General features: G+C 40.0%; 1 protein-coding gene and 1 long non-coding RNA gene across 3 annotated transcripts in view; one reads left to right on the forward strand and one right to left on the reverse strand.

Moving 5' to 3' along the window:
• LOC134357227 (uncharacterized) overlaps nt 1–9,632 on the forward strand; it is a 31,945-nt gene extending 22,313 nt beyond the window's left edge. Inside the window, exons 2-3 of the long non-coding RNA XR_010020572.1 lie at nt 5,400–5,748; nt 8,347–9,632. This is a non-coding gene — a long non-coding RNA (uncharacterized LOC134357227). The remainder of the gene's footprint in view (nt 1–5,399; nt 5,749–8,346) is intronic.
• ssbp2b (single stranded DNA binding protein 2b) overlaps nt 1–24,484 on the reverse strand; it is a 371,929-nt gene that overhangs the window by 51,794 nt on the left and 295,651 nt on the right. For both annotated transcript variants that reach the window (XM_063068536.1, XM_063068537.1), the window contains 3 exons: nt 18,490–18,573; nt 9,639–9,698; nt 4,661–4,727 (listed from right to left, as the gene is read on the reverse strand). In XM_063068536.1, coding sequence (XP_062924606.1) covers nt 4,661–4,727; nt 9,639–9,698; nt 18,490–18,573 — 211 coding nt within the window. The remainder of the gene's footprint in view (nt 1–4,660; nt 4,728–9,638; nt 9,699–18,489; nt 18,574–24,484) is intronic.

Here is a 24,484-nt window from a genome sequence, read left to right on the forward strand (position 1 = left end):
CAGCTAGCTAATTAAGAAATTGAGTAAATAAATAAAAGATTAACTATTTCTGGAATTCAGAGGCATTTTAAACATTAGGCAATGTGATGCAAAAAAAACTTAGAAGTTAAGAAAAATTAGAGGCAAAAGATAAAGTTAATATATACTATCTTCAGAAATAGACTTTTGATCCTCTGTGTTTGAGAGTATCCTCCTCCAATAACCCACTTACCCTATGACCTCCTGCTACTCTGTTTTGGACCTCCTTCTTCCAACCTTACTTTCATCCTCTCTCTCTTCAATTTTACCTTTCTAACCTACTAACACTACAACCACTTTCTCACCCTTCCCCTACTGCAAAATTTTCTCTGTCCCGCTGCTACCAACTACTTCTGCAGATCGTATCCAGAGACCTCACTCACCAGTACAACACCTCACATCCTTCCCTTACCTCTCTTCATCCTCCAGCTGACAACCCCCAAGGATTAATGGTTCAATTTAATATCAGAGAATGTATATCAGAGAATATATAACCTGAAATTCTTACTCTCCGCAGGCATTCAGAAAAAAAAGAAAACCTCAAAGAATGAACGACAGAAATGTCAGAGCCCCAAAGCCCCCCATGCACATGCAGCAGCAAAAGCATCAACCCTCCATCACCCCCCACTTGCTCCAGCGAAAGCACCAACCTCCCTCCCTCAGGAAGCCAGGGTGAGTGGGGGAAAGAACAGCAGTGTGAATGTCTGTACAGGAGCATGTTACTTTGTGCATGAGTGAATGCAGACATGCTGACTAGCCCATACACATGTCGTGGAACCCTGTCAAGCATGAATGGTGGCTAATTTACCAGAACAATCCAACTCTAAAAGAAATCAAACAAAGGCAACTTGTATTCCGTAGTAAGAGGTTCAGACTAGGAACATGGGGGTTCAAAGGCAGCTCTATAAAACCCTGGTTAGACTACGCTTAAGAGTATTGTGTTCAGTGCTGGTCACTTTGGAGACGGTGCAGAGGAGATTTACGAGGATGTCGCCTGGATTAGAGAGCATGTCTTATGAGGATAGGTTGAGTGAGTTTGGGTTTTTCTCTTTGAAGCAAAGTAGAATGAGAGGAGACTTCTTAGAGGCATTGATGGAGTGGACAAGCAGGGACCTTTTCTCAGGGCAGAAATGGCTAATACTAGGGGGCAAAATTAAGGTGATTGAAGGAAAGCATAGTGGGGTTGTCAGAAATAAGTTTTTTTTCTTACACAGAGAGTGGCAAGTGCTTGGAAAGTGCTGCCAGGGGTTGTGGTAGAGGCAGATACATTAGGGACATTTCAGAAACTATTAAATGATCTATGTAGATGATAGAAAAATGGATGCTTTGTAGAAAGGGAGGTTAGATTAATCTTGGAGTAGGTTAAAAGGTCAGCATAACATCATGTATGTGTGCATTGTGTTGAACTGCTCTGCGTTCTATGAGGACCATCAAGGACAGTCCCGCCAGTGATAAACCTGAATGTCATTCAACTACCATAACCTGAGAAATCAAATATTTAAACTACTTATCAGTGATATTAGTACAAGGTGAGACACAATAGGCGTGCGAAAGGCAAATCAAAGAACATGGCAGTGGTGGACCTTCTCCTGGAAAGACTAAGTAGCAGTCTTCATGTGGTGGATTTCCTAAGAATGTGATGATCTAACCTTTTATGAATACCGCACCCTAGCACCCCCATGGGAGTGTCTCATGACTCTCTAGCTCATTCTAATGTGGAATCAGCGCAAAACACTCAATACAGGTGTCCCTGCATTTCGAATGTTTGCTTTACGACACCTCGCTGTTACGAAAGACCTACATTAGTTACCTCTTTTCGCTAACAGAACGTGTTTTCACTGTTACGAAAAAAGGCAGCACGCAAAAAAGACAGCGCGCGCCCTGAGCAGCCAAGCTCCTCCCCTGGAACTGCATTCTAGCCGGTATTGCTTAAACACGTGCCTGTGAGCATCCATGCTTTATGTTGGTTTATTTTGAGCATCCGTTAGCAAGATGAGTCCTAAGGTATCGGAAAAGCCTAGAAGAGCCCGTAAGGGTGTTACACTTAGCATAAAACTAGACATAATTAAGCGTTTCGATCGCGGTGAACGAAGTAAGGACAAAGTGAGTTTGGCTTGTGGAAGTTGACGAATATGATGTTGAAGAGGTTTTGGCATCCCATGACCAAGAACTGATAGATGAAGAGCTGATGCAATCGGAAGAGGAAAGGATAACAATCGAAACCGAATGCAGTAGCGAACAGACCAAAAGTGAAGTCGCCCAGGAACTGAACGTGAAGCAACTGCATGAGATTTTCGCTGCAATGACTGCAGAAAAGTACGACTTTAAATTTGAAAGGGTACGTCAGTTTAGGACATATTTGCAGGATGGATTGAGTGCTTACAAAGAACTGTATGATAGAAAAATGCACGAGGCTAAGCAGTCAAGCAAGCCTTCCACATCAGCCACAGCAGACGACGAACCTCGACCTTCGACATCGAGGCAGGCAGACACAGAAGATGACCTGCCTGCCCTGATGGAAACAGATGACGATGAGAAGACACCCCAGTGTCCCACCACCCCAACCTCCAGGCCACGGACCGATACGTTGCTGTGAAGAATGCAGTGGTAGCCGGGACGCACCCACCACATCTTTAAGAAAAAAGCCAAAATAAACAAGCTAATTAATTAGGTACCACCCGGCAAGTAAATGTCGGCCCAGATCAGAGGCGACGCAATCGGCAATCGCTCGTGATATCCTGATCTGGGCTGACATTTACATGCTGGGCAGCACCTAATTAATTAGCTTGTTTATTTCGGCTTTTTCTTAAAGATGCGCTAGGTGCATCCCGGCTACCGCTGCACACTTCGCAGATCGGTACTGGTCCGCGGCCTGGAGGTTGGGGACCACTGCATCACCCCAATCTCCACAACTCAGCCTAACACACCATCATCAGTGTGCTTGGCGCTGTCTTCCCGATTCCAGTAAGTGATACTACACTGTACATACATTATTTCTACTTTATATAGGCTGTGTATTTTTATGTGTTATTTGGTATGATTTGGCAGCTTCATAGCTTAAAGGTTACTGGAGAGAGTGTTTCTGCCGAGAGCGTTTGCATGAGATTTTCGCTACGGTGGACAGTGCGGCAATGATTGTAGAAAAGTATTTCACTTTATATAGGCTGTGTATTTATCATATCATTCCTGCTTTTACTATATGTTACTGTTATTTTAGGTTTTACGTGTTATTTGGCATGATTTGGTAGGTTATTTTTTGGGTCTGTGAACGCTCACAGATTTTCCCCATATAAACAAGTGGTAACTGCTTCTTCACTTTACTACATTCCGGCTTACGAACCGTTTCATAGGAACGCTCTACCTTCAGATGGCAGGGGAAACCTGTACATGCATTATGAGGAAACTTGACACATTATGAGGTGTAAAGATAGGGTTAATGCAAGTAGGCTTTTTCCGCTGAGGTTGGGTGAGACTAGAGGTCAAGGGTTAAGGGTGAAAGGTAAAATGTTCAAGGGGAACATGAGGGAAAATTTCTTCATTCAGAGGGTGGTGAGAGTCTGGAATGAGCTGCCAGCAGAGGTGGTGAATAAGGGTTCAATTTCAACACTTAAGTGAACTTTGGATATGTACATGGATAGGAGGGGTATGGAGGGCTATGGTCCGGGACAAGACAGAATAAGGCCTGTTTCTGTGCTGTAGTGTTCAATTACTCTTTGACACTCTAACCTGCAAAGTATGTGAGGTGTTCATTCAAGTGTCTAATAATAGCTGTACAGAGGATGTCCTTCTGTCTGTCAGTCCGTATGCTCATGTTTTTGTACTTTCTACCTGATAAGAGGTGGGGGTGGGGAGAGAATGACCAGGGTGAGAAGGATCCTCGATTATGTTAGATGCTTTGCCAATGTGTAGTTATAAGTGTGGAGAGGAGGCTGGTTTGTGTGATAAACTGGGTCGCATTCACAACTCTCAGCATTTCTTGTTGTGTTGGACAGAGCAGTTGCCATTCCATGCTGTGATGCATCTGGACAGGATGATTTCTATGGTGCATCCAGAAAAACTGGTAAGAGTCATCGGGGACATGCCAAATTTCCTTAGCTTCCTGAGGAAGTACAGGCACGTAATCACTATAGATAAGAAGTACATATCATAATATCCATCACCTATGATTAACCAAGTTTAAATTATTTATAATTATTTTAATGCGTACCTAACTATTTTCTATCTAGATTAGGCTGTGAATTTTTTATTAAATGTTTAATATTCAAAATCTTTCTGAATGTATTTATTTGCATACTTGCACTTAAAAGTTGCACCTTCTCAAAGACCTGCAAATTAACGCAATTTACTTGTAGCTCTTAAAGATGCTTAACTCATCGCGATCAGTTGTGTGGGAGGGAACTACTTCTGAAGAACATTATTAAACTGCCGAAAAAGATTACAGAATTGAGTCATCCTGAATGGAATTTATTCAAGTGAAAGGAATTACCCTGAACTAACCCAGCAGAAGCCAGGGCATTCTACAAATATAACCAAATGCAATAAACATAACTAGGACACGAAAAACAGAAAGAGGATTTTAATCACATCTCATACCACTACAGAAGAACTCAGCATGAAATAGAGAACTAAGATAGGTATTTACCTTGCTGTCTCGTTGGGTCTATTCCACTTGGCAGCAATGGTTGTGTTCCAGGAACTCCTCCAAGTGACTTTTGGGAAGGAGGTGAAAGAAAAGAAATGAAAATGTACTTTATTTCCAAAAACTGAGGTTTAATTTATTTTCAATCTTGAAATATTGGTACATCAAATATTAGATGTTAATACACTCATATTGTTCAGATTGTATATCTATTAAGCACATGTATAACACTTGAATAAAAATAAAGGATGCTTGAAACAACAAGCTGGTCAGGCATTATCTGTGGAAGAGAAAACATTCAAACACTCTTTATTTCCACAGATGTTGCCTGACCTGCTTAACTGTTTCCAGTATCTTCTGATTTTATTTCGGTTCTTCAGCAGCTGCTGTTTCATTCTGTTCCCATATTACTCTCATACTTACATACTTTACAAAAACTAATAAGTAGATTCAAACATTCTACTGCATGTTTTTTATCATCTCCACTTCTAATCTAAGTCCCTAAATGGAAAAAAAAAAATCACTTTAGGGAGCACAGGAATATTTGACAAACCCTATTCTAGAAGTAAAGAATTACTATTATAATGGGTATTAAGACATCTTTTGTAACCACATTATGACTATCAAAAACTTTACATTATCATAGATTCTGATGAAAGGTTACTGAACTGAAACATTACCTCTTCTCCTCTCTCCAAATCATGTGTGACCTACTGTATGTAATTTCTTATTCTCGTTTCAGATTTCAGGATTCACAATATTTTAATTTTCAATATTAAAGCAAGATTATCGCAAGTAAACAGGAAGAAAATACCTCGTCTATAAAACTTTAGCAGTTACCTTGTAAAGTACAGGAACCATCATAGAAGGAATGCAATTAAAATGGCTGAGCCGTTGTCAACTAATACTCATACTACTGGCTGAAGGTACTAAAGCCATACTAGTACCACAACTATGCCGTGCGTTTGCAAATCATCTAGACCTTGGGATTAAAGTTGTGTACCCAATGATGGGTAGTACTGCAAACAGCATAGATGAGGGCTTCTATCATGAAGAGATTCTAACAGATTAAATCAATGGTCAAAACAGTGGTAAGTATATTTTAACCCCACATATGTGAAGTTACCTACTTTGACAAAAATAGCATAAATCAGATACTTTCTAAAACAGATAAAGCTTGAAGCAGTGGAGTTCCAAAGGGATGGGGAAAGCAAGAGACAGTGGGGGTGAGAGGGGAACAAACAGATTTCATTAAGAACATAGAACAGTACATCACAGTACAGGCCCTTCAGCCCATGATGTTGTGATGACCTTTTAAACTATTCTAACCTTTACCTCCTATACAGCCCTCCATTTTTCTCCATGTGCCTATCTTAAGAGTTTCATAAATGCCCCTAATTTATTTTCTCTACCACCACCCCAGCAGGCTATTCCAGTACCTACCAGTCTCTGTGTAAAAAACTTACTACTCACATTCCATCCACACCCATGTCCCCCATGTTATCCTCAAATCATCTTAAAATTATGCCCTTCATAATAGCCATTTCTATCCTGGGAAAAAGTCTCCGGCTGTCTATGCTATCTTTGCTTCCTATCGTCTTACACGCCTCCATCAAGTTACTTCTCATCCTCCTTTGCTCACTTAATCTGTCCTCATAAGACATGCTCTCTAATTCCGATAGCATCCTGGTAAATCTCCTGTGTACCCTCTCTAAAGCTTTGAAAACCTTTCTATAGTGAAGCATATAAAAGGGTATAAAAGCAAAAGAAGACCAAAAAAACTAACAGAATTTTTACATTTATATATTATAGATACATCAAGGAGAAATCATACTCCAATATGCTAACAGACACTAATTAGACACACCTAAGCTATCATACACATTTCAAGCAAGGCATCTTAGAATGGATACACCTGGAGTCTCTGGGTGATAAGGGCTCCTTCCTGGGAACTGTCCACGAGTCCATTTCTCCTACATTAGAAATGTCTATTTCCTAGATTAACCTACATCCTATTGCCTGCATAAACTTGCTATAATTCTTTCATTTCATTGAATAACCACCCTAAAATTGACAATCATTATCTAACGGTTTGCATTAATTAACAAACACCATAACATATTTTATTATTGTCACCAGCTTGAAAAATACTTTAAAATGGAGAATTTGCAGAGTTAGATTTCCATTAGTTGGGTCATTCATTACATGGAAGACCCTGTAGTGGCCTTGCAACAAGTGCAAAGCAGCCTTAAAACCACAATACCATAAGATATAAGAGTAGAATTACGCTTATCGACTCATCGATTCTGCTCCAGCATTTCATCGTGACTAATTTATTATCCCTCTCAAATCCATTTTCCTGCGTTCTCCCTGTAACCTTTGATGCCTTAACCAATCAAAAACCTATCAATCTCTGTTTTAAATATGCCCAATGACTTTGCCTTCACTGCTGTCTGTGGCAATGAATTCCACAGATTCACCATCCTCTGGCAAAAGATATTTCTCCTCATCTCCATTCTAAATGGACACCCCTCTATCCTGAGACTGTGCCCGCTGGTCCTAAACTCTCCAACTATAGGAAACATCCTTTCCATATTCACTTTATCTAGGCCTTTCAATATTCGATAGGCTTCAATGAAATTCCTCTCATTCACCTTGAAGTCACCTTGAACCTCTGATTTTTGAATTTAACCCATTTAGAAGATAATCTGTGCCTTTATTCCTTACACTTCCCTATACTACATTCCATCTGCCACTTGTTTGCCCATTCTCCCAATCTGATAAAATCTTTCTGCAGACTACCCACTTCATCAACACTGACTTCCTCTCCATCTATCTTCGTATTACATGTAAACTTGGTCACAAAGCCATCAATTCTGTCATCCAAATCACTGACATATAACGCAAAAAGGAATGGTCCCAATAATGACCCCTGTGGAACACCACTGTTCACTGTCAGCCAAGAAGAAAAGATCCCCTTTATAGCTATTCTTTGCCTCCTGCCAGTCAGCCAATCTTCTATCCATGCTAAAACAAACAAGAAAAATAAATAAAGTATATATGAAAAAGCTTATGATATTTTCCTGTATATTATGGGCTAGCTTACCATATTTCATCTTTTCTTTCCTTTTTTAATTGCTTCTGTTGGTTTTTAAAAGCTTCCCAATTCTCTAACTTCCCACTAATTTTTGCATATTATATGCTCTTTCATTTGCCTTTTTGCCGTATTTGACTTCCCCCTATGGGCCACAGTTGCATGAACCTCCCTTTAGAATACTACTTCTTTGGGATGAATCGATACTGCGCCTTCAAATTGCCTCCAGAAACTACAGCTATTACTGTTCTGCTATCATCCCTGCTGGTGTCCCCTTCCAATCTATGTTGGCCAGTTCCTCTCTCATGCCTCTGTAATTCCCTTTACTCCAATGTAATACTGATACATCTGGTTTTAGCTTCTCCCTCTCAAACTGCAGGGTGAATTACCACAGTGATATATTAAGTAATTAGTCACAGTTACTGAAAATGGGTTCCTGACATTTGGAAGAGTAGTGTAATATGATTGAAGCTTACAATTTCAGGTAATCAGGTAGAGTTAACTTAACCCATTCCTTCCTCCTGGGTCTCATCGAGACCAACTACTGATACAACATGTGACCCAACACTAATGTTTCTATTTATTTTATTTGCAGATACAGCACACTACTAGGCTTTTCCGACCCAATAAGCCCTTGCCACCCAATCACAGCCACGTGACCAATAAACCTATTGACAAATGTCTTTGGAATGTGGAAGGAAGGCGGAGCACCCGGAGTAAACCCACTCAGTCATGTGCAGAATGTACTAACTCCTTACAGATAACAGTGGGAATTGAACCTGGGTTACCGGCTCTGTAACAGCATTTACACTAACTGCTATGTCTCTGTGTTGCCCCAGGACATCTTCTACTTAGTGTTTTCTTCAGCCCTGAAACACTACTCCAGTCCACTTTTCAGAGACACTGCCTCTTGCTGATTGTTTGCAGCATTTTCTATTTTTATTTTACTTCAGCCCTCTGTGGCTTCTTGATCAGACTTGTCTGTAGGACCTCCTTAGCTGCCCGTCACTTTCACCAGAATGTCAAGATCAGGATCAAAACTCACTCCCGTGCCTGTGATGGTACCATTGTTGTCGCTGCACCCCAAATGAACTGGGTGTTCTGACAGTGGCTGGATTCAGTGACAATCTCCCATTTAAGAAGTGCAGGAATGACAACAATTAATATAAATTTATTTTGGCAGATGTGCAGGACTCCTGAAGTCACTAATGTTTAGCATCCACCAGTGTGGAAACATATTTTGCATACATTCCCTAGTCACTCAAAAATTGCACATTAACAGCTTGAGAATAAATAAAAGGCACGTAGAGCACTACAGTACAGGCCCTTCTGTCCATGATGTTGGCTGGCTTTTATAACCACTCCAAGATCAATCTAACCCTTCCCTCCTACATAACTCTCCATTTTTTTGATCATCCATGTGGCTAGTTTTGAGTTGCTTAAATGTCCCTAATTCATTAATTTGCAATGTTTTAAAAAAAGTTTTTAATATGTTCAAGATAAAACAATGTTCAAGACATCACTATGTTCTCAGAAATAATTAATAGTCCATTGATTACAAGCAACTTTATTTTTTTTTCTTTTCATCCTTCAGGAAAGAAATAACATTGTAAATACATATGCTCTTTGTACACACTAACAATTAAAAGATCAGGCAGAAAAACTAAAGGATATTACACCTGTAAATAGTTACGATGAATTTGAAGTTACAGTAAAGAAAAGCTCTTTGTTTTCATTTCCTTTACAACTGTGGCTCAGTCTGAAAAGTATTATTATTATTATAGTCACTCCAATAGATCAATATATCAAAATCACGGATGCAGAACAGGAAGACAACTTTTCATAAAATACAAATATATGTACTGAGTGAGTCAAATAATATTTTACCTGGTTCGGTATTCTAAGTGGTGGCCTGGGGCCTCCTGGATAACGAGGTGACATGAAAGGCTGCTCGCAAAAATAAATGGAGAAAAAAAAACTTGTCAATGGAAAGAGTTAAATTTGTGTACAATACTTAATTTCAGGTTCACAATTCCACCCAATGTCCCATTTTCAGATGGCCCCCCCTCCAGGCAGTGCGCTTCAGGCTCCAGACACGCTACTTCCCCCAAGCTGTCAAGCTGATCAATGTTTCCACCACTCCTACATCCACTCCTTTCCATAATCCCTCAGCACCCTTCATTCCACCATCCACTGCCAAATTATGCTTCATACCCACACTTGCATAGTTACAGTCCTACTGTGTTTTCATATGCCCTGTTGCTATCTAGAAAAGTTCCTCTTGCCTAGAGTTATTGTCAGTTTATCATTTCCTGTCAGTTACCTTATGTTCAGCTACTTATGTACCTAGTGTCACTGTATGTTCACATGCAATCAGTCTATGTAATACGCTTACAACATACCACCAGACTCAAACAGTTACTTTTACATTATGCTTTATAAGAATGTTTTATATTTATATTTATTGTGTTTTTATGGTTATTGTGTTTTTTTTTTATCCTACATTGGATCCAGAGTAACAATCATTTCTTTCTCTGTTACACTCATGTACTGAAGAATAACAAAAAACAAGCTTGAATTGTGAATCTTGAATATAGCACATAATCTTTAAGGGGCTGATGGTCCATACCATCAAGTCAGGAGCATCAATGAAAATCTAAACATGCATTATTCTTTAAGCCAGGGAATCTAAACATCACCAATTACAACACCACAACTCAGAACGTATTCAGAATGGTTTTAAGCAAATGTCTCCATTGTTAAGTTGATAAGTCAAACATGGTAATTCATTGTGTCAAAATATTGTCAGGTTTATCAGCACAGAGCTTAATCAAACCATGAATAAATCCATGCAAATTATATGTTAACAAAACACAAGAGTTATCTACATGTTTAAACTGTATAACAAAAAATCAAAACAAAACAGAAAGCTATTCAGGTATGCACGTGATTGCGACTTCAATCTGTTATCAACAGCAGTATTACAGAGCCAGAGAGAAACAGGCCCTTTGGCCCAAAAGCATTTAAACTGCCTACTCCCAACAACCTGCACCGGGACCATAGCCCTCCATATCACCATTATCCACACACCTATCCAAATTTTTCTTAAATATTGAAATCATGCTCACATGGACAATTTGTGCTGGCAACTCATTCCACAGTCTCATGGCCCTCTGAATAAGTCTGCCCTCGTGTTTCTTATGTTATGTTCTCCTTAAACTTCTCATCTTTCACTCCTTAGCCCTGACCTCTGGTTTTAGTCTCACCAAACCTCAATGGAAAAGTCCTGCTTGCATTTACCCTATCTATACCCTCATAATTTTGTACACCTCTATCAAATGTCCTCTCAATCTTCTACTTTCTAAAGAATACAGTCCTAACTATTTCACTATAGGAAGGACGTGGAAACCATAGAAAGAGTGCAGAGGAGATTTACAAGGATGTTGCCTGGATTGGGGAGCATGCCTTATGAGAATAGGTTGAATGAACTCGGCCTTTTCTCCTTGGAGCGACGGAGAATGAGAGGTGACTTGATAGAGGTGTACAAGATAATGAGAGGCATTGATTGTGTGGATAGTCAGAGGCTTTTCCCCAGGGCTGAACAGGCTAGCATGAGAGGGCACAGTTTTAAGGTGCTTGAAAGTAGGTACAGAGAAGATGTTGGAGTAAGTTTTATTACGCAGAGAGTGGTGAGCGTTGGAATGGGCTGCCACTGCCAGCGGTGGAGGCGGGAACGATAGGGTCTTTTAAGACAGGGGTCCCCAGCCTTTTTTGCACCATGGACCAGTTTAATATTGACAATATTCTTGCGGACCGGCCCACCGGGTCCGGGGGAGTAGGGTTGCCAACTTTCTCACTGTGTTTACCCCGAGAAAGACTACCATGACCATGAAGCCTTGCGCTGGCACCTGTGTGCGCGCACGTGTGACGTGCACATACATTACGTGCGCATGTGTGATTTTTATTCTACAAATCGTTTTTGGCTCAGAAACTACACTGTACATACATTATTTCTACTTTATATAGGCTGTGTATTTATCATATCATTCCTGCTTTTACTATATGTTAGTGTTATTTTAGGTTTTATGTGTTATTTGGTATGATTTGGTAGGTTATTTTTTGGGTTTGAGAACGCTCAAAAATTTTTCCCATATAAATTAATGGTAATTTCTTCTGTGCTTTATGCCATTTTGGCACAAAAGGTTTCATAGGAACGCTCTACCTTAGCGGGGGAAATACAGGACAAGGGCGGTCCCGTATGGGACAAATCAATTTAGCCCAATATACGGGATGTCCTAGCTAATATGGGACAGTTGGCAACCCTGGGGGGAGGGTGTTAATCACGACCGGAATATAGGTGATAAGTCAACTATAAGTCACTTACAAGTGGCTAATACACTCAATTTCGTTTCTAAAAGGGTTTATCTAACGAATTTAATATTAAACACACAGCGCATATTTTCCTCACATGAAAATAGTCAATTATAAGTCACTTATAAGTCAATAGCATCATAACATTTTAAGGAACGTTTGGATATTAAACACACAGCGCATATTTTCCTCGTTTGAACATACAAAATCATTGCAACACACCAATATCGCTGAATCAGTGGGAGCCCTGGGCTTGTTTTCCTGCAACAAGATGGTCCCATCGAGGGGTGATGGGAGACAGCGATACTCGAAGGGGTTCCTTATGTCCAGACTATTCCACAATTTAGCTTTCGTTGCGTTCATTGCAGAAAACCCCGCTTCACAGAGAAATGTTGGAAATGGAAGCAACGTTTTCAGTGCTTTCGTGGCTATCTCAGGATATTTGGCCTTGACTTTGTTCCAGAATGCCAGCAGAGATGTTATGTCAAACATACTTTTCAGCCCGCCGTCATTTGCAAGCTCGAGGAGTTGATGATATTCCTGCGCTGACATGGATGACACGTGCATAATGACCTCGCATGTGTTCAAGTTCAACAGTGCGCGTGACAGGGAATGAGGAAAGGTGCAGCTGACTCATATCGGCAAATCATATAGTTTCCTCGCAGCCTGGTAGCACATGCTTTGCGGCCCGGTGGTTGGGGACCACTGTTTTAAGAGACTCCTGGATGGCTATATGGAGCTTACAAAAATAGAGGGCTATGGGTAAAGTCTAGGTAGTTCTAAGGTAGGGACAGGTTCGGCACAGCTTTGTGGGCCGAAGGGCCTGTATTGTGTTGTATGTTTTTTATGTTTCTAATCTATTCAATCTTTTCTTATAACTCAGGTCCTCCAGACCTGGCAACATTCTTGTAAATTTTCTCTGTACCCTTTCATGTTTACATATTTCCTGTATGTAGGTACCCAAAATTGCACCCGATACTTCAAATTAAGCCTCACCAATGTCTTATATAACCTCAACTTATATAACCTTATATAACATCTCATCTTCTGTACACAATACATCAATTTAGGAAGGTCAATGTACCAAAAGCTTTCTTTACAACCCTAACTACCTGTGACGCCACTTTCAACAAACTAAGTACCTGTCTTTCCAGATCCCTTTGCTCTACCATACTCCTCAGTGCCCTACTGTTCACTCTGTAAGACCCATCCTGGTTGGTCCTACCGAAGTGCAATACCTCGTACTTGTCTGCATTAAATTCCATCTGTCATTTTTTAGCACATTTTCCCAGCTGTTGCAAATCCCTCTGCAAGCCACGATAGCCTTCCTCACTGTCCACTACACCCCAAAATCTAGGTGAAATCTGCAAGATTGCCATATAAATACTACTAGCTCCCTGCTAACAATCTGTTTTTCTGGACAACATGCAGTAGTTTTATCATGTCCACAGTGGTGTCTAATGCAGTTCCAACATCCCATATTCTTTGCCCAGGTTCACAGTTTTGTCTTTTTGAAATACAAGCTTCTCCCAATAAATGAATCTTACTAAACCTTATTGAATACTGAAAGGCCTAGATAGAGTGAACATGGAGAGGATGTTTCTTATAGTGGGGGAGTCTAGGACCAGAGGGTACAACCTCAGGTACAAAAATTCCCCTTTAGAACAGAGATAAAGGAGAAATTTCTTTAGCCAGAGGATGTGAAATTCATTGCCACAGATAGCTGTGGAGCCAAGTCATTGGGTATATTTAAAACTGAGGCTGAGTAGATTCTTGATTAGTCAGGACATCAAAGGTTATGGGGAGAAGGCAGGAGAATGATAATAAATCAGATACAATGGAATGATTTGCCTAAATGTTTCTGTCCTATGCTTATTGTAAAAATTGAATCAAATACGTATCAATGAACTTGGTGAAAATCTGAGTGCTTGTTCATACCACAATTCCTATCTCAACCAGGTCAAATTATGACACACAAATAAATTTTAGATTTTAAATATTTAGAATATGCCAACTCTTGAGACCTAGACACATGTGCTGTAGCATATTGTTTTAATGACAATGAATCACAAAGCACCATAAAGATTTATTATACATTTCCAATGTTCATTTCTTAATACTGCAAGTGTCATCTAGTATAAATGAAATAATTTTCTATACACCCACTTGGACATTAAAATCACCAGCTTGGGCAGCTTACTGCTCTATGTGATTGTGACCAACTGACAGTGGGCCAAATGTAGAAAATAGACCATTTTTATGCATTGATCTGACATTTTATAAACAAAATGAAAAAATAGCTTTATTTATCACATGTACATCAAGATATACAGTGAATTGTGTCATTTGTGTCAAAATCAAATATTGCTGCCTAAAGCAATAAGCCTACAGTATTTGGCCCTGTGCAGGCCTTGGCAGGAAACCTATAGTGACTGACCTCTGAATCCAAAAAAGTAAATACATTGTACAAACCCTTTAGTCCGTGATATTGTGCAGACTTTTTAACCTACTACAAACATCAATCTAACACATCCCTAACTCATCATCCTCTATTTTCCTATTGTATCCATATTTCAATCTAAGAGCGCCTTATGTGTCCCAAATGTATCTGTCTCTACCACCATTCTGGCAGCACGTATCACACACCCACCACTCTGTGTAAAGAATTTATCCCTGGCATCTCCTGATACTTTTCTCCAATTGTGCCCTCTCACATTAGAATGGATAATTGAATACTGCATTTAAATATTGCTTTTATATATCTCCGCAATTGAACTCATTGAATGCAAAAATTAAAAATGCATATTAATTCCTAATGTACATTCAAATAATGGTTTAAACGTTATTTCAAAGGACAATATTTCTGAAGTACATCAGTACAGTCTGATATGCATAAACATAATCTACATTTTAAAAAATTGGTTAAAATATGAACTTTTTAAAGCTTAAACTGCCCCACCTTCCCTGTTTCTATTTGCCATCAGGAATCTGAGGCCAATCAAGATTTGTTTCTGTTATCAACAATTTTATCAAGTTCATTCTAAACCAATAGATGGTACTTGTTTCTTTTTTTTAAAAGAGATCATTCTTCAGCTGGATAGCAGCAGCAGGAAGGTAACTGAGGCAGAGAAGTATTCAGTAACTAGCCAGCATGCTGCTAATATCTTATTTAGAGATACAGCACAGTAACAGGTTATTCTGGCTCAATGAGCCACTGCTGCCCAATTACATCGAAATGACAATTAACCTACTGTACTAACCCGCTCGTATTTGGAATGTGGTGGAAAATTGGAGCATCCAGAGGAAACCCATGCACTCACGGGGAGAATGTACAAATTCCTAACAGACAGTGGTGGGAATTGAACCTGGTCGCTGCCATGTCATAGCATTATACTAACCGCTACGCTACTGTGCTGTCCCAAACATTCTGAAACTTTTCCACTGCAAGTTGGTTTTTAAAAAAGTTCAAAGATGGCATGAGTTTTATCTTCATAGTACTGCCCAAAATCAAACCAGCAGATGTAGTGTGACGTCCAACTGTGATACGAATTATTTCTTTGCACCCTGCCCCCACCCCCAGCAGTCAGGGGAACTTGAGAAGCAGGTACGTAGAAAAATTGCTCATAGTTGTAAGAATAACAGGTTGTATTAGTGGGAGGTTTTAATCTCCCCATTACTGCCTGGACCACACAGAGCGTTAAGAGTTTAGATGGTATGGGATTTGAGAAATGTGCCTAGCAGTGTTTTTTGAAGTAATATATAGAGGGATCTACTTGCTAGGGTGTAATAACGGACCTCCTCTTGGGGAATGAGGCAAGGTAAGTAACTGATGTAATAGACAAGGAGCACTTTAGCCCTAGTGACCATTATTCTATTGGTTTTTAGTGACAGAAAGGGATAGAACAGGTCCACAGCTTAGGACCCTAAACTGGAGCAGGACTAGTTTTGAGGGAATTAGACAGGATCTGTCGGAGGTCCATTAAGAGAGTCATTTTGAAGGGGAAAGAACAGATGGTAACTGGATAAATGGTAAATATTAACAAATATTTATCCTCAGGCATTTACAGAAAAAAAGAAATACAAAGGAATTTACACAAAATTATGCATAACAGACAAATCCTGACAAACAGCCAAGGTGCAAAAGAAGGCGTACTGTGCAAACAAAAAATGATATTGAGAAAATAAGTACAAGTGCACAGTTCGTTGAAAGCAGCTTCACAGGTAAACAGGATGATGGAAAAGGTGTTCAGCACACTGGCCTTCATCAGTCAGGGCACTGAGTATGGAAATTGAGACATGATGTTGCAGATGTACAAGTTGTTGGTGAGGTCACACCGTTTTAGGAAAGCTGGGGTAAACTAGTGATAGTGCAGAGAAGATTTATGAGGAAAATAACAGGACAAGGCCTGAGTTAAAGGGGGAAGAAGGCCAGGCTAGGTCTTTCTTCCTTGGAATGCAGGAGAATAAGGGATGACCTCATTCATCCCTCTCAGCTCTAATCAACAAGCTCCAAAACCTGGACCTTTGTTCCTCTCTCTTCAACTGGATCCCTGACTTCCTCTCCAGGATACCACAGTCAGTCAGGATAGGAAATAATATCTCCTCCTTACTGACAATCAGCACTGGTGCATCTCAAGGATGCAAGTTTAGCCCACTGCTCTACTTTCTCTACACCCACGACTGTGTGGCTAGGCAAAGCTCAAACGCCATCTATAAATTTGCCCATGACACAACTATTTTTGGCAGGATTTCAGATGGTGACAAGGAGGCATACAAGAGCAATATAGATCAGATGGTTGGGTGGTGTTACAGTAACAACCTTGCATTCAACATCAGTAAGACCAAGGAGCTGACTGTGGACATTAGGAAGGAGAAGTCAAGGGAACACACACCAGTCTTTATCAAGCGATCAACAGTGGAAAGGGCGAGCACTTTCAAGTTCCTGGGTGTCAACATCTCTGAACATATTGACACAATTATAAAGAAGGCATGACAGCGGCTATATTTCCTTAGGAGTTTGAGGAGACCTGCTACGTCATCAAAGACTCTCGGAAATTTCTACAGATGTACTACAGCATTCTAACTTGTTGTGTTTCCATCTGCCACAGAGGGGCCACTGCACAAGATCAAAAAACAGCTGCAGAAAGTTGTAAACTCAGTCAGTTCCATCACGGGTACTAGTGCCTCCAGTATCCAGGACACCTTAAACATGTGATGCCTCAAAAAGGCAGCATCCATAATTAAGAACCCCCATCACCTAGACCATGCCCTCTTCTCATTGTTACCATCAAAGAGGTGGTACAGGAGCTTGAAGGAACAGTTTCGCCCCCTTTGCCATCAGATTTCTGAATGGACAATGAAGCCATGAACACTAACTCACTTTTTTGTCTTTCTTTTTGCACGACTTATTTAAATTATTTTAATATTTATACTTTATATTGTAGTTTATTTGATTATGCATTGAAATACACTGCTGCCGTGAAACAACAAATTTCACAACATGTGCCAGTGATATTAAACCTGATTCTAATTCTGACCTTGCAGTAATGTTTAAAGTTATGAGAGGCACAGTTAAAGTGGACAGTAACAGTCTTTACCCTGGGATAAAGGAGTCAAGAACTAGGTTGTATAGATATGGGGTGAGGGGGAAAGACTCAAAAAGGTCCCGAGGGGCAACTTTTGTCCTATATAAAGGGTGGTAAATATATGAAACAGGCTGCTAGAGGAAGCAGATGAGACAAGCAGGTAGAATAGTGTAATTTACGAAACACTAGGTAGGCACACGGTGGGGAAGGGCTGATAGAGTTGGGCACATGGACTTGTTGGGCCGAAGGGCCTGTATCTATGCCGTATTGCTCTAGGACTCAATCTGGAGTTAGTTGCTATGACATACCATCATGCTGGTTATGTTTAAGTCATGTTTTCTATTATAAATTATAATTCATTGATATTACAGTTTTTACTAGATTATTTTAATATTCAGAATATTAATGTTTGTAAATTAACTTTTGTTAAAATAGTTATACTTTTTTCAACAAATTAACATAACTAAATTGATAGTAGGTGTTAATCTGGATAAAGTTTAAATATGTTGATAGACTAACCTGGAATACAATATACAATATTATGTAGAAAACACTAAGATTTTGGCCTGGGAATAAATATTTCTTACCAAACAATGACAAACATGCAAAATAACACACATACACCAGCGTTGCAAGCAAAAGCAAAACATCAAAAAAACCAAATCACAGCTGTACTAGAAATGATGAATAAAATGTCATTAGAGCAAGTAGAACTACATTTGGTCAGAGGTGGTGTTTACACAGACATGGTTTGATCTGAGTAACTACTTGTGCCTTCCTACCTGGCTGTGAGGTCCCATCATGGGATTGCTGGGATTATGTGGTGGAGGCTGTGCGTGTGGAGAGGGCTGTGAACCTGGTGGTCCCTGCAGATAATTGCAAACATAAATTAGCCAGCAGCACAGCCATTAACAACAGTACTGATCACTTATGCCTATTTTCATAAACTGTAAGTTAGTTCATATGGTGATTCTCAACATTTAAGTGACATTAAAATAAGTAATTGATTCCACTGAAACTATGTACACATAGTTTTCTAAACAGGCAGAAATGCTTCACTGAATTTAGCCCATATATGATAATCCTAGAAATTTCGAGTGTTGTGGAGATAATATGTTTTACCTAGCAATGTGTTGACCATATTCATAATATTTTTAATCCTGCTATAACAAATCAGAAATTATTTTATGAAGCATAATCTTCCATTGAAAACATTAAAATATGCTTCAATGTAAAACAAAACTTAAAAAGGACCTAGTGCTTTCCCAGCATATACGACGAATAAATCCTCTCTGGCTTCCAACCGGGTACAGGTATCAATTATAAGCAACACTTCGATGACAAACTCTTGCCATCTTCAACAGAGATGATGCCTGAGCATGTCTAGTCTGGTGGTATTTACACCCCTGTGGTCCGTCCCTCTTGATTGGTTAGTTCTCATCCAATCAGGTTTCTGCTCCCTCACCTTGTTAATAATCGATTACAGAGTTTGTCATTGAAATGCCGGTTATAATTAATAACAGTACCCGGCTCGAAGCCCAAGAAGAGTTTATTCATAAAACAAAACTATTTACAAAGTTAGATTAAATGCCAAAATGATATTATTAATAGCTTACAAGTGACATTATGCTTATTTCAGGGTAAATTTACAATTCATTGATGCCACAAATGGTTCTACTGGTGTCGATGTCAAATTCTTCACTGTATAGTGTCTAAAAATAGCTTTTCCATCATTTACTACCAGAAATCACTAATGTAGACACCATCACATTTGTAAACAGAGAACTTGTATTTTGGCAATGGATAAATATTCACCTCCAAGCACAACACCTATCAATGGTTAATGTAAGACAGAGGAGCAGAATTAGACCATTCGACCCATCAAGTCCGCAACATCCCTCTCAACCCCACTCTCCTGCCTTCTTCCCATAACCTTTGGCGCCCTGACTAATCAGGAACATATCAACCTCCACTTCAAATGTAACCAATGACATGACCTCCACAGCTATCTGTTGCAATGAATTCCGTCAATTCACCACTCTCTGGCTAAAGAAATTCATCATCTATTTTCTAAAGGGATGTCCTTCTATTCTGAAGCTTCTAGACTCCCAACTCTGCCCTAATGTATCTGTTGCACTATCAACCTTCATCCTATCTGATAGAAGTGACAAATCTTTTAAAACCCACTAATTTACTTGGCAACACATCACAACTTAGGAAACTGTTGTTGAACAGATAACCAGTTAAAATTGAAAACATGCTCTTCTGAATTTATTTTGAATGTAATTAAATTATCTGATAGTTTCATGTGTTTTATTAATGCTGCTGAACAAGTGACTCGTCTTTGTGCTGTGAAAAGTGTACCTACTGCACTGGAAATCTTGATGGAACCATGTAGGTTACATCAAGCAAATCATTTTGAATATAATGATTCCTTATATTCAGCACATGAAGTACAATAAGGGATATTGATATGCTATCACATCTTTCCTTCAGATATGACAGGGAAACAAATGATGGGAACAAAGAATTATTCTAATTGTGCAAGTGGTAAAATTCTGAACATAACTCTGTAAGAGCTAAATAATCTGCATTAAATGGTATATTACCTTGGATCACAAAGTGATACTGCACATATTAATTATTTTGCTGCTTTATACATCTGATATAGAATAAACTCCTTAAATAATGAATGTGAGTTTGGCCAGTTAATCAGTCATTACGTGTGAACATTATTTCGAAGGAGGGTTGTGAGTATTCCTTTATCCCAACTGCCAACAATCAGACATTTATTTCTGCTCAGGATGACTACCAATGCTCCTTTCAGTTCCTTTCAAAACTGTCCATTTTCTCGGTATTCAGCTGAAACTATCATTATTTTGCTTACACACGAGCCTAACTCACTTTTGAAGACCCTTCATTCCAAGATCTTGATATTTATTGCTTATTTATTTATTATTGTTATGTTTTCTTTTTGTATTTACAGTTTGTTGTCTTTTGCACACTGGTCATTTGTCAGCCCTTTTGGGTGCGATCTTTCACTGATTCTATTGTGCTTCTTGCATTTATTGTGAATGCCCACAAGAAATTTATTCCCAAGGGTGTATATGTCCTTTGATAATAAATTTACTTTGAACTTTGAAAATCAAATGGTGTGTACTTGACTGTGTTTGATGCTGTCAATCATTTACTACAAAGGCTGCCCATGTTTACTTTTAGTTGTTTTTCATCAAGATTTTTGTTTCCAGATACCACACCAATATCCCTCATGTAACATTAAGAAAAGAGCAATTATGTAGTAAAATTATGTGGGATTCTGATAGGGATATGCCGAATATCAATTAAGTATTCATTAAACCAGGTATACCATGCAGGCTTTCAGTGCAATACTGATAGAATAACATCTTCTCTTCACCTTCCAATTTGTAGAATCAGAAAAACGATCAGTTTATAGCCTATTGTTAATCAAAATGAAAAATTCCAGATGCCTCCACCAACCTCGAGAGCTTAAACTTATTGTCAAGGGTTATACTTCACCCAATTCCTCACTAATGCCACTTTCATTCAACTGCTTATGGCTAAGTTCAGTGCAAAACCAATAATGGTTAAAAAACCTTCTTTTTAGATGAAAAATTGGGCTTAGCTTAAGAAGCCTAATTCGAGTGACATAAAAAATTTACTAACCTTACTTGTAAAAACAATTATAGACAGTAGACAAGAAAACAGAAACAGTATTGAGACAAATAGTGTGTGTGCAAATACCTGCCCTGTACTGTGTGTCAAATATAGATGCGACAAAGCAACCAGACCTCCCCAGTACTCTAAACAACAGGAATTCTGCAGATGCTGGAAATTCAAGCAACATACATCAAAGTTGCTGGTGAACGCAGCAGGCCAAGCAGCATCTATAGGAAGAGGCGCAGTCGACGTTTCAGGCCGAGACCCTTCGTCAGGACTCTGCTGCACAACCACAATGTTCACAATCAGAGTTACCATCTCCAATGGGATTCCACTATCAAGCACACCTTTCCCTTCCCCCCCCAAACTTTCCACAGGGATCGCTCCCTATGCGGCTCCCTTGTTCGTTCATCCTTCTCCACTTATCTTCCTCCTGCACTTATCCTTCTAAGCAGAACAAGTGCCACACCTGTTCCTACACCTCCTCCCTCACTACCATTCAGGGCCCCAAACCATCCTTCACCTGCGACTCTGTTGAGGTCATAAACACAAAATAATCTGCAGATGCTGGGGTCAAAGCTACACTCACAACGCGCTGGAGGAACTCAGCAGGTTGGGCAGCATCCGTGGAAAAGATCGGTCGACATTTCGGGCCAGAACCCTTCGTCAGGACGGTAGAGGGAAGGGGCAGAGGCCCTATAAAGAAGGTGGGGGGAGGGTGGGAAGGAGAAGGCTGGTAGGTTCCAGGTGAAAAACCAGTAAGGGGAAAGATAAAGGGGTGGGGGAGGGGAGGCAGGGAGGGGAGAGGCAGGAAAGGTGAAGGAGGAATAAGGGAAAACACAATGGGTAGTAGAAGGAGGCAGAACCATGAGGGAGGCGATAGGCAGCTGGGGGAGGGGGCAGAGTGACATAGGGATAGGGGAAGGGAGGGGGAGGGAATTACCGGAAGTTGAAGAATTCTATGTTCATACCAAGGGGCTGGAGACTACCTAGACGGTATATGAGGTGTTGCTCCTCCAACCTGAGTTAGCCTCATCATGGCAGTAGAGGAGGCCATGTATGGACATATCTGAATGGGAGTGGGAAGCAGAGTTGCAGTGGGTGGCTGCTGGGGAGACAATGGCTTGATGTTTTTTGGTGGGGTCCTGTTCCAGGGGTAAGTAAGAGGAGGTGTCAGAGAGCTGCCGTTTGGCCTTAGTGAGGTAGAAGTCCGTCCGCCAGACTACTACAGCACCACCTCTGTCAGCGAGGTCACCAGCACTTTCTGCATCCGGTGCTCCTGGTGTGGTCTCCTGCATATCAGTGAGACCCTACATAGGCTGAGAGACTGCTTCACTAAGCACCCTCACTCCAACCACCAGAGAAAGCGGGATCTCCCAGTGGCCACCCATTTCAATTTTACTTCCCATTCCTATTCTGATAGGTTTCTCCATGACCTCTTCCACTACTGCAATGAGGCCACACTCAGGTTGGTGGAGCAACATCTTATATTCCATCTGGGTAGCCTCCAAACTGATGGCATGAACAATGATTTCGCGAACCTCCAGTAATTGCTCCCGCCTCCTTCGCTTTCACTGTTCCCCATTCCCATTTCCCTCTCTCGCTTTATCTCTTTATCTGCCCATCACCTCCCTCTGGTGCTCCTCTCCTTTCCTTTCTTCCATGGCTTTCTGTTCTCCTATCAGATTCTCCCTGCTCCAGCCCTGTATCTCTTTCACCAGTCAACTTCCCAGCTCTTTACCTTACCCCTCCCCCTCTCAGTTTCACTTATCACCTACTACCTTGTACTTCTTCCACTCCTCCCCCCACTTTCTTACTCTAACTTTTAATCTCTTTTTTCCAGTCCTAATGAAGGGTCTCAGGCTGAAACATCAACTGTTTACTCTGCTTCTTAGATGCTGCTTGGCCTGCAGAGTTCCCCCTGCATTTTGTGTGTATTACTAGTAAATGAATGCAGTTAACTTTGACTCAATTTTGACCACAGTGCACTGAGCTTTTTGATTACCTAAACAACACCATGGAAGGAACTGTATAATTTGAAGGCATTTTCTGATGCAAAGGAATGTCTATGTAGAGCTGAATGCCACAAGTCCTTGATGGTGTAAAGGCTAATGCCAGCTCCATCATGGGCAGTAGCCTCCCCACCATCAAGGATATGTTCAAGAGGCAATGCGTCAAGATAGCAACATCCTTCATGAAGGATCCTCACCATCGGGACATGCCCTCTTCTCTTTACTACCATCAGGGAGAAGGCCTGAAGACACACACAAAATGCTATAGGAACAGCTTCTTTCCCTCCTCCACATTTCTGAGCTGACAATGAACCCATGAACACTACCTCACTAATTGCTCATTCATTTTTTAAAATATAATTTCTTATTGTATTTTATAGTATATCTTATGTATTGTAATGTATTGCTGCTGCAAAACAACAAATTTTATGACATATAGCAGTGATAATAAGCCTGATTCTGAAGTTCAGAAGCAACATCTATACTAAAGATCACTTTCCACTAGGAGGCAACAATGCTCTACTAACTCATTCGGAGCCTAGGGACAAAAATATTGTTACTGTTCAGAAGTGAGGTTTTTTTTTACAATTGGGGATCACCAATGAAGTCAGTTCTTTTCAATGATTTAAGTAGCCTTACTATTTTAGTAACATCCAAACTCACAGATTAAAATTGGTCTGTAAAACATTAAAAGTACGTAGTATTATCTTTAATATTATGTTCACTGCCTTTTAATAATTTCATGATATAAGAGTCAAGAAGGGGATAATGAAGAAATCAAAAAGTTATATGTACACAGTATACCTGATTTTTCATAAGCAAATCCACAAAATGTAAACAACTGAATAAGCATAAATTTGCCTATTATAACTCCACATCAGAGCAAAATCTTTGCTATCCCCTTTGGAGATGTCTAAATCTGTGAAACAACATCTTCTGCACCAGGCTGTATGTACTGAGAACCCCCTGCTGATTTTCTCTGGAAGTCAAGAGTATGTGCATGTGTTGGGAGGTAATTCACTATGTCCTCCACATAAGCTGATTCAGGCAGCTGTCTATATAAACCTTGGGAGAATGTTATTCAGTG

Source organism: Mobula hypostoma, chromosome 16 (genome assembly GCF_963921235.1).
Source record: "Mobula hypostoma chromosome 16, sMobHyp1.1, whole genome shotgun sequence".
In the NCBI taxonomy this organism is placed as follows: Eukaryota; Metazoa; Chordata; class Chondrichthyes; order Myliobatiformes; family Myliobatidae; genus Mobula; species Mobula hypostoma.